At 45.6% G+C, this 12,547-nt stretch overlaps 1 protein-coding gene across 3 annotated transcripts in view; it reads left to right on the top strand.

Annotated features, from left to right (window-relative positions):
* The window catches only part of TFG (trafficking from ER to golgi regulator), a 37,269-nt gene that overhangs the window by 12,937 nt on the left and 11,785 nt on the right, over positions 1 to 12,547 (top strand). For 2 of the 3 annotated variants that reach the window (XM_039496892.1, XM_039496884.1), the window contains exons 5-6: positions 6,302 to 6,448; positions 7,830 to 7,997. In XM_039496892.1, coding sequence (XP_039352826.1) covers positions 6,302 to 6,448; positions 7,830 to 7,997 — 315 coding nt within the window. The remainder of the gene's footprint in view (positions 1 to 6,301; positions 6,449 to 7,829; positions 7,998 to 12,547) is intronic. The other variant, XM_039496898.1, reaches the window with a different exon arrangement.

The raw sequence follows: 12,547 nt of genomic DNA, 5'->3' as shown, positions 1-12,547 counted from the left end.
AAGTAGAGATGTTTTGGGTTTTTTTTTTTTTTTTAATTCAGGCAATAGGCTCTCTTCTTTGTATGCTGGTGACATTTCCTTCCATGAAGGCTGCTTATAATGAAAAGGATGCCATACATTTAAAAATTCCCTTGCTGCCTGAAATAGCTTTCCCTACTGTTACAAGAGACATCTAAGCTTACAGAAACTGCCGGTTAGAAGGAGAAATATTTTTGCAGCTTTATTTCATTCATTTGGCAGAGCATTGTGTTTAGGCAATTTCATTGTTTTCCCCATATAGCCGTTCACTTTCCCTGGTTTGTGTGGGTCTTCCAGACAGCAATGTAGGACAGAGAAGCATTAGAAATAATAAAATGTGGTTATAAAACTACAAAAAGGGGGCATCAGACAGGTATAATACAGAAAATTCTTAACTCATTTTCTTGTTTAAAAAATTGAATAGATTTCAAGTTGACTGTGTTCCTTTAAGGAGCTGTTTTTCAGCCAGTGGCCACTATTCAGGCAACTAGTCAGCTTGAGATATAGTGCTCATACAGCAGTAAGCATTCTGTCAAGAGACATAATGAGTCCTTGAGCACTACTGTGGTACTGGCTTTGGGCATTCTGTCCTTTTGTTAATTTTATTGTGGAGCAGAAAGAGTGGAAATCTTTTCCATTTTGATTTGTGATAATTGTATTGTACCAGGAAATACAGTGAAAAATGAATTGTGCCCAGAAGGCAGCCACTCTGGTGCTGGCAATGCATATAGACCTTCTCTCTGCTTCCATTGTTAATAGGCCTTCTCCAGTGGTGCTTTAGGCTTAAATTAAGAGGAAAAACTGTGGGACTGCAGGCATATCTAAAGAGTTTGACTCCAGAGGGTATATCGACATAGGGATAAAAGACCTGCGGCACAGCCGTGGCTGGCCTGGATTGGTTGACTCGAGCTCGTGGGGTTTGGGCTCGGACTGGAGCCTGATCTCTGGGACCCTTCACCCTCTGAGTTTTAGGGCTTGGGCTTCAGCCCGAGTCTGAATGTGTATACATCAATTGGTCAGCCCTGGAGTGTGCGCCCAAGTCAGATGACCAGGGCTTTTTTATCCCTGTGTAGACATACTGTAAGTGGACAGAAAAACATGAGAGAGTCGTGGTGGAAATTTTTTTTGTTCAAAAAGTACATTTTAAAGATTGTTCAAGCAAACCATTTCTTACATGTAGGTTCTTATCACAGCCTTTTCTTCTTCGATTGATAGCACATGTGTATTCCAAAATAGGTGTGCGTGCTCGCCACATGCACTGGTGCTGGAAGTTTTTCCCCTAGCAGTACCCATAGGGAGTGCCCTAGCGACCCGTGGAGTGGCACCTCCATAGCATGGTATAAGGGCACTGCGCACTCACCACACTCTCAGTTCCTTCTTTCTATCAGAGAAGGTGCTTTGGAACTGCTCTGCTCCAGCTTTGCTGTAGCTCGTCCCCAAAACTGCTTGTTTGTTCAGTGTATGGTACCTGTAGTTAGTTAGTAGTTTAGTTTAGCTAGAGCACCCGGGCCGGGGCATGCCCCGTGCCCTGGGTTTTAAGTCATGTGACACTTTTGTAGGCGATCTATGCCAGTGAGTGATCTGCACACGGACTGTTTATGCTGTTTGGGGGAATGCCATCTCAGCGATTGCTGCAAGATTTGCAAGTCAATTAAGCCTCGGAGCAAGAGAGAAAGGGACATTAGGCTCCGGGCTATTCTGATGGAGTCGGTGCTGACTCCGGCTCTAGCGTGCCGCTCGAAGTCGGCACTAGGAACTATGATGTCAGTGCATGGTGACTCTTCGGCGCCATTGACTAATCGGCGCTGCTTCCCGTCCACGGGGCATGCCAAGAAGGTTAGGAAAAGGCCTTCGCCGTGGCACTGGAGTAAACTCGGGACAGGCTAGGCCCATGTTGGGCAGTCCTCGATCCCCACCAGCCTCTAGGCCTCTGACTCAACTCGAGCGGAGTAGCCCAGCCCATTTGGAGCAGGCCTCCCCGGATGTCCGGATGCCCTCCACACTGGAGGCCCTGCAGGCAGCCCAGGACGTTATGTCCATGCCAGTACCAGGAGCACCGCCGATGTCGGTCCTGAGCTCCAGAGGCAAGCTGCCACTGGGATCTCTGCAGTCACCCCCGGCTTGGTACTGGTCTCGGTTAAGGAAATGTTCCCAACGCCGTTCCCAGCCCAGCGACCGTTCAGGGCAAAGTCCACGTGGATAGCCCTCGATGCCCATCAGGCTGTCTGGTTGGGTTCCGTCTGACCTAGACTCTCTGCACCGCTCCGCTTCAAGCAGCGAACGCTGACAGGATCGAGGCAAACAACGCCAAAAGTCCTCATCTCGAAGGGGCTATTGCAGCTGGTCGCGGCATGAACGTCGACGTCGTTCCCATTCGTCGTCCTGCTCCACCCCGCCACGGCGCTGCCTCCATAGCCCCAGGTGTTGGTCGCCGGTGTCTCACCATCGTGGGTCCACCTGCCAGAGCCGATCGTGGAGCAGCTGTTACCAATGGTACCGGTCCTCCACATCAGGATTGCTGTCCCGTGGTCAGCATCGCTCTTGGCACCACCACTCCTCCTGTTCCAGGGACAGTGGCAGGTCGTATGTCAGCCTGGCCTCCCTCTGTAGTCGTCCATCAATGGGCCAAGCCAGCCAGGCTGAACAGCCGGCTCCACCAGTGCCACAGCAGGTGCAGTGGCACCGGGCCCCGTGGCCGGCCTAATGATACCAGTGGGAACTGTGGCCCCTGATTCAGCCCCCAGTGGTGGCCAGAGCCTCAGAAGGACCATTGGCCTCCCTCTCCAAACCCCCGAGGAAGGAGTCAGTGGGACGTACATCCTCCACACTGTGCCCTGAGACCGACCAAGTGGTGGTCCCTCCAGTGCCGGTAGACGCACAAAGTACTGCGCTGGCCTCCTCACCCTCCCTGGATGAGGCAATTATGGCCCCTCCATCCCGCAGGAGGATTTTAGGGCCCAACAAGGACTCTTAAAAAGGGTGGCATCAAGCCTCTACCTCTAAGCAGAGGAGATGGAGGAGCCCTTGGACTCCCTGTTTAATGTACTGTCCTCCTCGGCACTGGGCAGGGTGGTCTTGCCTCTCTGTGAAGGGGTGGTGAAAATTTCAAATGCCCTGTGATAAACCCAGGCCTCGTTGGCCCCCATCTCTAAGAGAGTGGAACACAAGTATTTTGTACCCACCAAGGGGTATGAATACTTATACACCCGCCCTGCTGCTAACTCCCTGATGGTCGAGTCGGTCAACCACAGGGAATGGCAAGGCCAACCAGCCCCTACCCCGAAAAATAAAGATTCAAGGAGGCTGGATTCATTTGGAAGAAAAATGTATTTGTCCTCGAGCTTCCAGTTATGGGTGTCGAACCACCAGGTTTCCGATGACAACAGCCAGAGCGTGCCTCCAGCTCTTGGGTCACATGTCGACTGTATGTGGTCCGTCACGCCAGACTCGGGATGAGGCCTCTCCTGTTCTGGTTAGCCTTGGAGTTCTCCCAGGCCATGGACAGGATGGACAAAGTCCTCACGGTGCCCGAGCCAGTGATCACCTCCCTATGGTGATGGTCCTGCTTCAAGGGGTCCCATTCAGGGGCAGGGTCCCGTCGCTGGAACTGGTGTCTGACGCGTTGGACCTGGGATGGGGGGCCCACGTGGGGAACGTTCCGACCCAAGGTCTGTGGTTGGCTCAGGATCTGACCCTCCACATAAACGTCAAGGAGCTCAGGGTGGTACTGCTGGTGTGCTTGACCTTCCACTCGCATCTGGAGCGCCGGGTCGTCAGGGTTCTCCTGGACAACATGGCCTTGATGGTCTACATTAACAGACAAGGCAGGGCCTGATCCTCTTCCGCGAAGCCCTCAGGCTGTGGGACTTGTGTGTAGCCCACATCATCTGCCTACAGGCCTTCCATCTGCCGGGCGCCTAGAATGCGCAGGCGAATCGCTTGAGCAGGGACTTCTGTCAGCACAAGTGGTCTCTCCACCTAGAGGTGGTGCACAGACTTTTCCAAGTGTGGGGAACTCCCCGGGTGGACCTGTTCATGACGTGGCAAAACTGTCACTGTCCCCGGTTCTGCTCTGGATGGGGTTCTATCTCTGATGCCTTCCTCCTGTCTTGGTCAAGCCAGTTTCTCTGTGACTTCCCCCCGTTCCTGCTGATCGGCAAGGTCCTGGAAAAGATAGACAGACAAGGCCCGGGTCCTTCTGATTGCCCCAGCAAGGCCCAGGCAGCATTGGTAAGGGACCCTCACGGGCCTGGCAGTCGCCCAACGGCAGTCGCCGTTGCCGTTGCCGTCCCGCTTGGACCTGCTCTTCCAGGACCACGGCTGCCTCCTCCAGCTCAGCCTAGCGGCACTCCACCTCACGGCGTGGCTGCTCAGTGGTTAGGTAGGAAGGAAAGGACGTGCTCGGAATGGGTTTAGTGCGTTCTAGAAAGCAGGTGGCCCTCCATGCGCCAAGCCTACTTGGAAAAGTGGTCTCGGTTTTCCAGACGGGCGGATGAGTGGGGCGTTTCCGCAGTGGCCGCCCCGATTCAGCTTATTCTGGACTACCTCCTTCACCTTAGAGCCCAGGGCCTGGCGCCCTCGTCACTCAAGGTGCACCTGGCGGCCATATCGGCCTTCCATCCGCCGGTGCAGGACCACACGGTATTCTCCCATGCTATGATTGGCCGATTCCTTAAGGGGTTGGATCGTCTATTCCCGTATGTTAGGCCCCCAGTCCCTCAGTGGGACCTAAACTCAGTGTTGGCCCGTCTCACGGGGCCCCGTTTGAGCCGCAAGCCACATGCTCCTGGTCTCACTTCTTGTGAAAGGTGGCCTTCCTGGTTGCGATCACGTCGGCTAGGCAGGACTCCGAACTCGGGGACCTGACCTCCGAGCCCCTGTACATGGTGTTTCATAAAGATAAGGTCAAGCTTTGCCCACACCCTTTGTTCCTCCTGAAGGTGGTCTCTGCCTATCACATGGATCAGGACGTTTTTCTGCTGGTCCTCTGCCCCAAGCCCCATGTGTTCAGTGAGGAGCGCTGCCTCCACACGCTGGATGTGAGACGGGCTCTGGCTTTTTACCTGGTGTAGACTAAGCCATTCAGAAAGTCCTCACAACTGTTTATCGCCTCGTTCGATCATATGAAAGGTTGGCCTATCTCCACTCAGTGGCTCTCCAACTGGATCACCTCGTGCATCCGTATTTGTTATGACCTGGTGGGAATCCCTCTGCCACCAATTAAGAGTGCACTTGACTAGGGCACAGGCCTCATCGGCTGCCCTTTTGGCCCATGTCCCCATACAGGACATTTGTAGGGTTGTCACTTGGTCTTCAGTTCACGTGTTCACCTTGCACTATGTGATTCTCTCTCAGACCAGGGAGAACGCCAGGTTCGGCAGGGCCGTTCTCCGTCCCGAGAGTTTGTGAACTCCTACCCACCTCCAATAGATACAGCTTGGAATCATCTGTTGTGGAATACACATGAGCAATCACTCGAAGAAGAAAAGTTACCTTTTCTGTAACTATTGTTCTTTGAGTTGTGTTGCTCTTGTCTATTCCACATCCCGCCTTCCTTCCCCTCTGTCGGAGTTGTTTGGTAAAAAGGAACTGAGGGTGGGGGGAGCGCGCAGTGCCCCTTATATGGCACCATGGAGGTGCCACTCCACGGGTCGCTAGGGCACTTCTTGTGGGTACTGCTTGGGGGAAAAACTTCTGGCACCAGTGCACGTGGTGAGCAGCACACCTATTGTGGAATAGACATGAGCAACACATCTCCAAGAACACCAGTTACGGAAAAGGTAACACTCTGTTTTGCACAGACATTAGAATATGTTAGTTTGTATTTTGTAAACTGTTCCTGACTCTTTTAAGGGACACTGCCAACATAAACATGACTAAACATTTTTTTACCTGCTGTTTACAATTAACACTTAAATTGCTGCAACTGAAAGATCAGAAAAAAATTGTTAACTGAAAAAGAATGAATTCTTTGTTGACCTAAGCATCTTGCAGGCTGGTGCATGCAAACATCTCCATACAGCTCTGGTAATACGCAATAAGGTGCCAAATTGGGTTGTGGTAAATGTGCATTTTGGACCAGTGTGAGATTATAGTCTGTTTTCACTCGTGACCTACAGTACACTTGATTTTTAAATTCCCTTCCACAAAAGAGAGACAGAGATGTTCTTCTTTATGCTTGACATCTAGGAATACTGCTGTATAAGAAAGTTGTTTAACCTGTATCTGCACAAATAATTACTATGTTCCCTCAGAGTTCATTTCTTTAATTACTATTTTATAGTTAATGGGCAGCCAAGACCTCTAGAATCCAATCAGGTGAAATATCTCCGTCGAGAGCTGATAGAACTTCGCAACAAAGTGAATCGCTTGTTGGATTGTTTGGAACCACCTGCTGAACCAGGGCTTTCCACCAGCCTGCCTGAAAATGGTAGGTCGGGCATTTTTACTGTTAAAGATTTGTCTGAGTCAAACTGTGTGCTCTTACATACAGTAAAAAGGGAGTCTTGTCTAATTCTCTCAGTCTGCAGACTGGTTCTCGGTTGCTGTTTTAGAAACTTAAATTGCTAGTGGCCTTAAGGTTACTTACTTACTTTCAGCCAAGCACAGTCTTTTAACAAGTAGGGGTATTGGACCACGTTAAGAAACAGTGACTGACTGTTTCCTAACTCGTTACTTTGAAGATATCAAGTATTACCTTTCAGAGTACTCTTAAATTTTATGTAGATCATTTAAACTCCCCTGTAAGTTAGGTAAGTAGTAATATGCTTATTTTGCAGATGGGAGGAGAGTGTGGCGTGGAGGCTGGAAAGCTAATGACTTTTACCCAGTCATTGCTTGGAACCAAGTTTGGAACTCAAGAATCCCTGGTTTAGTCCTTTGCTCAGTCTTTTAGATAACACTGCCTTTCTGATGCCTAAAAGATGTGATGTTTCTTAAATATGAAACAAAACAAATATTAATGTTAAGCAGCAGTTGTCAGGGTGTGTGGCATTTTATGTGGCTTAATAGCCAGCTGGGAGAAGCTGATTTGAAGCATCAGCTACTAATCCCTAGAAAAGGATCTGAGCCTAAGTAGTTGCTTCATTTTTACTTAATAGCAGTAGTGTGTCTGACACATGGATTTTTCTGGGGGTCCTGCAATTTCATTTTGATAAGTACGAAGAACTGTACCTTACTAGTCAGCTTAACCGAACCCTCCTTTGAGGAATATAATAATAATACCCAATCAGAGACACAATAATGACAACATTTAATATATGGAACTCTCCTGACTGTTTTCCCTCTGGGCAGCTTCATTGGGGGTTCTCTGGTCGCTGTCCTATGCTGGGACAATTTAGAAAAGCAAGCACTTGCTGCAGGTGGGGGTAGAAGTCTTGGGATCTCAGTTTTTATTATTATTTGTATTACCATACAGCCTAGGAGCCCCAATCAGGAACCAGGAACTCACTATGCTTGGTGCTGTACAAATAGAACAAAAATGGGCCCTCCCCCAAAGAGCTTACTGTCTAAATAAGTTTGTGTACTATGACATTCTGCTTCAGAAGTGAGCTAGGACTGAACCAATTTCTATTGTCCTCTATAGTGGGTATGTAGATAAGCTTCATTCTCCAGTTATTCTGATGTCAACTTCAAGTTGTGTGTGCAGCTCTTAAAATTTATGGTGCAAGTTTTATTTCTATAAATATATAATATGAGCAGCCATGGAACATTTAACTTCACTGTTTCCGTGTCATAGAATGGTACTTCAAATTGATAACCCTTCTTAATTGGTGTATGTAACAGAAACAAATCTGTTGCTGTGTTAATAGATGCTGTTGATGGTAGTGAAGAAAAACCTGCTGCTACTGACTCTTCTGTCAAGCCATCTACTCAAGTTATAGCAGCAAGTATGTCTGCTTTTGATCCATTAAAAAATCAAGATGAACTCTGCAAAAATGTCATGTCAGCATTTGGGCTGACAGATGATCAGGTGTCGGGTAAGGATATATATTTTATTGAAAATAAAGCACAACAGATTTTCATTGTTGGCAGTTAAAAACTTCAGCCTTGTTATGAAATAAAGACTTCATAGTATGAATGTGCTAGTTACTATTTCCATTCAGTACTTTTGTTTTTACAGAGTTCCATCATATGGTAGTTTTAAACTGCCTGGGTTGAATTGGCTTACAAATTGTGATGGAATATATGTAACAAATTTATATTGCATCGTTTTTAGTTATGTGGAGAGCAAAAATAGCTTACAGTAGTTTAAAACAATCCGCTTACTATTAATAGAAAATTTGGGGCCTATACAAATAAGTGGGCCCTGTATTTAAATCCAAGGATTCGCACCTGCTTATGCAAGTTAAACTAAAGGCCTAAGGGGTTCAGTCTATTGATGTTACTTAAGTGAGAGATTTAAAAAAACAAACCAACAAAAAACCCTCTCCCCTTTTTTTTCCAGATAAACTTTTCTCTTCCACTTTCATTTATAGTGAGCTTTGAGTCAATTTCACTTTGAGTTTCACGCATTTGCACAAAAATGCAATGTAGAGTGGCAAGTACTGGTCAGAATTAAAAAAAAAAAAAAAACCAAACAAACCCCAAACTTCCCGATTACTATTTTAAATAAACATTACTAATGATTATCCTTAATTTCTACCAGCACTAAATTTTGTTTAAAGGATATAACAAAAGAAGCAATCATTAGCAAATAAATTGGCAAAGTGTCATTGTTCATCATAGCATTGTTACTAAATTAAGTCTTATGGCACTGGTACCTTCAGAGCTAGTATCAGTGCAAAAGTAGGACAGTACAGGTACTAAATACTGACTACACTTGATCGTCAGCTGCTTCAAACATGTCAGATGTTGTTGAAATTAATACATACAATGTCCTCTTAAATCCCCTATATAAAAACTAAGGTAACTTCAAACAACCACACAACAGCATTGAAATTTGAAATTAGGTTGTCAGTCTACAGGTTTGTTTTCTGTGTCTAGATTTTACAGCTCTGATGATAATTTATGTGGGATTATCCAAAGTGCTGAAATTGGAGTAAAAGAGATTAAGAGCCAAGGGGCAACCTTGGGGCCAGATCCTATAAAGGCCACCACCTGCACTGAGTTTCAGTGATTTAACTGCAAGTTGTGGGAGCTCAGTTTAGGCTTTTTAATATGGAAATTCCTTGTTTTGTTGGCTCAAACATCTATTGCATTTAATGTGGATGCTCTAAATTCAAAACAGCTTAATATCTCCCATTTTTATATTTATTAAAGTGGCAAGAAAACCTTTTGTCCATGCTCACTCAACCCTTTATAAACTGTAATTTGATATGAAGTAAAATTGGAATCAAATTCTTCTCCTTATGCCAAAAATTTTGCCAAACTAAGACCATCATTTCCTGTAAGCTTCCATTTTAGAACTGTTATTCGTCACTTAACATATCCTTTTGTTAGGATTAATGAAATCCTTCAGCAAAAGAATTTTTTTAAGACTCCTGAACAAAGAAATAAGAGTGGAAATATTGACCATATTCATGTGCAGATGGCAGAGAACTCCATTATTTGTTAGAAACAAGAGTGGACAGATACTGTTAAAACCAGACCTTCACATTAAAACCATTAACAATATTCTGTAAATGCTGGCATCCAGTAACTAATCATTGATTTTAAAATGATCATAAAAACGTTGGCAGTATTTCCATATAGTTGTAGATGCCTTATAGTAATTCATAAAAAAGTCACTGATGCATACTGAAGACTAGAAAACATGATCAATTGTTGCTATTTGCTGCTTGATCTTAAAGCGTATGTCCTTGGCACTTGTTTCTGCTGTGTTTGGCCAATGGGAATGTCTTGTAGAAGTCTATTTTTTTTTTTTTTTTTGGTCAGGAGCAAGAATCCCTCCCCTCTTCCCCCCCACCCTCCCACGTTCTTGGGCATCTGGGTGAGGAGGCTGTGGAACTTGGAGGGCAGTTGGTTACACACCTGCACCTCAACCATATGCTGGAGCATATCAGTTTGATCCACCAGTTGTCTCAGCATTGCATCCTGCCTCCACTCATCACGCTGCTGCCACCGCTCCTCTTGATCCCGTCACCTCTCATCTCATGCGTCCCTCCTGTCCTCGCATTCATTTTGTGCTTTCCTGGACGCTCACATTGTTTGCCTCTATGCATTCTGCTGGGCTCTTTCAGTGTGGGAGGACTGCATGAGCTCAGAACATTTCATCGCGAGTGCGTTTTTTTTTCTGCCTTCTTATCTGCGCTAGCCTCTGGGACGGAGATGATCGTGGTAGTGTTGAAACATTTGCAGCTGCGGGAGGGAAAAAAGGGAGAGTTGGGTTGACCATTTAAAATGGGTTGGCCATTTTAAAAGGAGGGGCTGTGGTTTTTGGGTTAACGTGCAGCACAAACCCAACTAAACCCCCTCTGACATCCAATTCTCTGGGATGATCGGTTCACCCCTCCCGCCACCGCATGGCTAACAGCGGGGATGATTTCTTTTCAGCCACAGGCACACAGCTCAGCAGGAATGGCTACCTCTTAATGTCCCCGTAATAAAATTCCCCTATTTCAACCAGGTAACCATGAATGATCTCTCTCCTGAAGATAACACAGAGAGATGAACAGATGTTGTTTGATTGCATTCCAGTAGCTTTACTGGCTGCGAATACATCCCAAGTCTTCAGGGCAAATTAATCATCAAGCGTGTTTACTTTTAAACCATGTATTATATTTACAAAGGTACACTCACCAGAGGGGCCATCTCCACCTTCAAGGTCTGGGAGCCCGGGTTGGCAGGGTAATGTCTCCAGGGTGATAAACAGTTCCTGGCTGTGAGGGAGAATGGTTTCTCCGCTTGCCTGCTGTGTGCAACTTAAACCTCCTCCTCATCTTTCTCGTCCCCAAAATCCTCATCCCTGTTGCGTGAGACTCCCTTGCAGGAGTCCATGTACAGGGGTGGGGTAGTTGTAGGGGCACACCCTAGAATTGAATGCAGCTCATGATAGAAGTGGCATGTCTGGGGGTCTGACCCGGAGCGGCCATTTGCTTCTTTGGTTTTTTGGTAGGCTTGCCTGAGCTCCTTAAATTTCACACGTCACTGCAGCGGGTCCCTGTTATAGCCTCTGTCCTTCATGCCCTTGGATATTTTTTCAAATATTTTGGCATTTTGTCTTTTGGAACGGAGTTCTGATAGCACGGATTTGTCTCCCCGTACAGCAATCAGATGCAGTACCTCCTGTTTGGTCCATGCTGGAGCTCTTTTGTGATTCTGGGACTCCATGGTCACCTCTGCTGTGAGCTCTGTCTGGTCACCTGTGCTGATGAGCTTGCCATTTTGGCCAAACAGGAAATAAAATTCAAAAGTTCCTGGGGCTTTTCCTGTCTACCCGGCCAGTGCATCTGAGTTGAGAGTGCTGTCCAGAGCGGTCACAATGGAGCACTATGGGATAGCTCCCGGAGGCCAATACCATCTAATTGCATCCACACTACCCCCAAATTCAACTCCGTGATGTTGATTTCAGCACTAATCCCCTCGTCAGGGAGAGGTACAGAAATGGATTTTAAGAGCCCTTTAAGCCGACAAAAATGGCTTCATCGTGTGAACGGGTGCAGGGTTAAATCGATCTAACTGCTAAATTCGACCTAAACTCGTAGTGTAGACCAGGGCTTAAAAATAATAGCTTGGATGAATCTCATGAACTGGCTTTATATGAACAACTGAAATGATTAACCTCTTTCCACTAATATAACTAGGTAAGGACTCTTCAGAGTTACCTTTCTGTCATCAGATAAAGGTGATACTATAGCATTACAAAGCCTTAATATTACCGTGCAGCTTTGCAAACTTCTGCTTGCTTGGCACACAACTCTTTGATTAAACATCTTTATGAGAACAGGAGCCGCTCATAATTAGGTTTGGAAGGATTAGATTTTTATCAGTAAATGTCAGTAAACATAGATTTCACTGTATACACACAAGCTGATTAAAAAAAATAAATAGGCAAAGTAAGAAAAATGCTGGTTGAGTACTTTATTAGATTCAAAATCCAGAGCTTTAGACTTTCTGAATTAGGCTAGTTACAAATGGACGAGGGAATGAATAGTTTAGAAAAATGATTTGTTGATTTAAGGATGTTTATTTTGCATATTTTGACATGGGACAATGACAATTTGTGATTTTAATGGTTTATAAATCTTTAACTTTTTGAAAGTCAGTGTCTACTGTCATTAAATTGTCTGACCCTCTTGTAATTTAATGGAACTGTGACAATATAAATAGATATCTACAAAAATTTAAAAATAAACATCGATATCAGTTGAAATTATAAAAAAAAATCTGTCAAGTTTATTGATAATGTACCATGTTAGAACAATGTACTACATTTTTGCTATAATAGGCATAAAAATACACTATATTCTGGAAAAAATGAGCATGCAGTCTTTTCTGTATGTCTGTTGCACTTTGGCTCTCAAATTTGTTACTAAACTTTTATATAACATAAATCACTTTAAAGTTATAAGTCACTTTTCTCTTGAGC

This window comes from Mauremys reevesii, linkage group 1 (genome assembly GCF_016161935.1).
Source record: "Mauremys reevesii isolate NIE-2019 linkage group 1, ASM1616193v1, whole genome shotgun sequence".
In the NCBI taxonomy this organism is placed as follows: Eukaryota; Metazoa; Chordata; order Testudines; family Geoemydidae; genus Mauremys; species Mauremys reevesii.
This window is presented reverse-complemented; position numbering and strand designations above follow the sequence as displayed.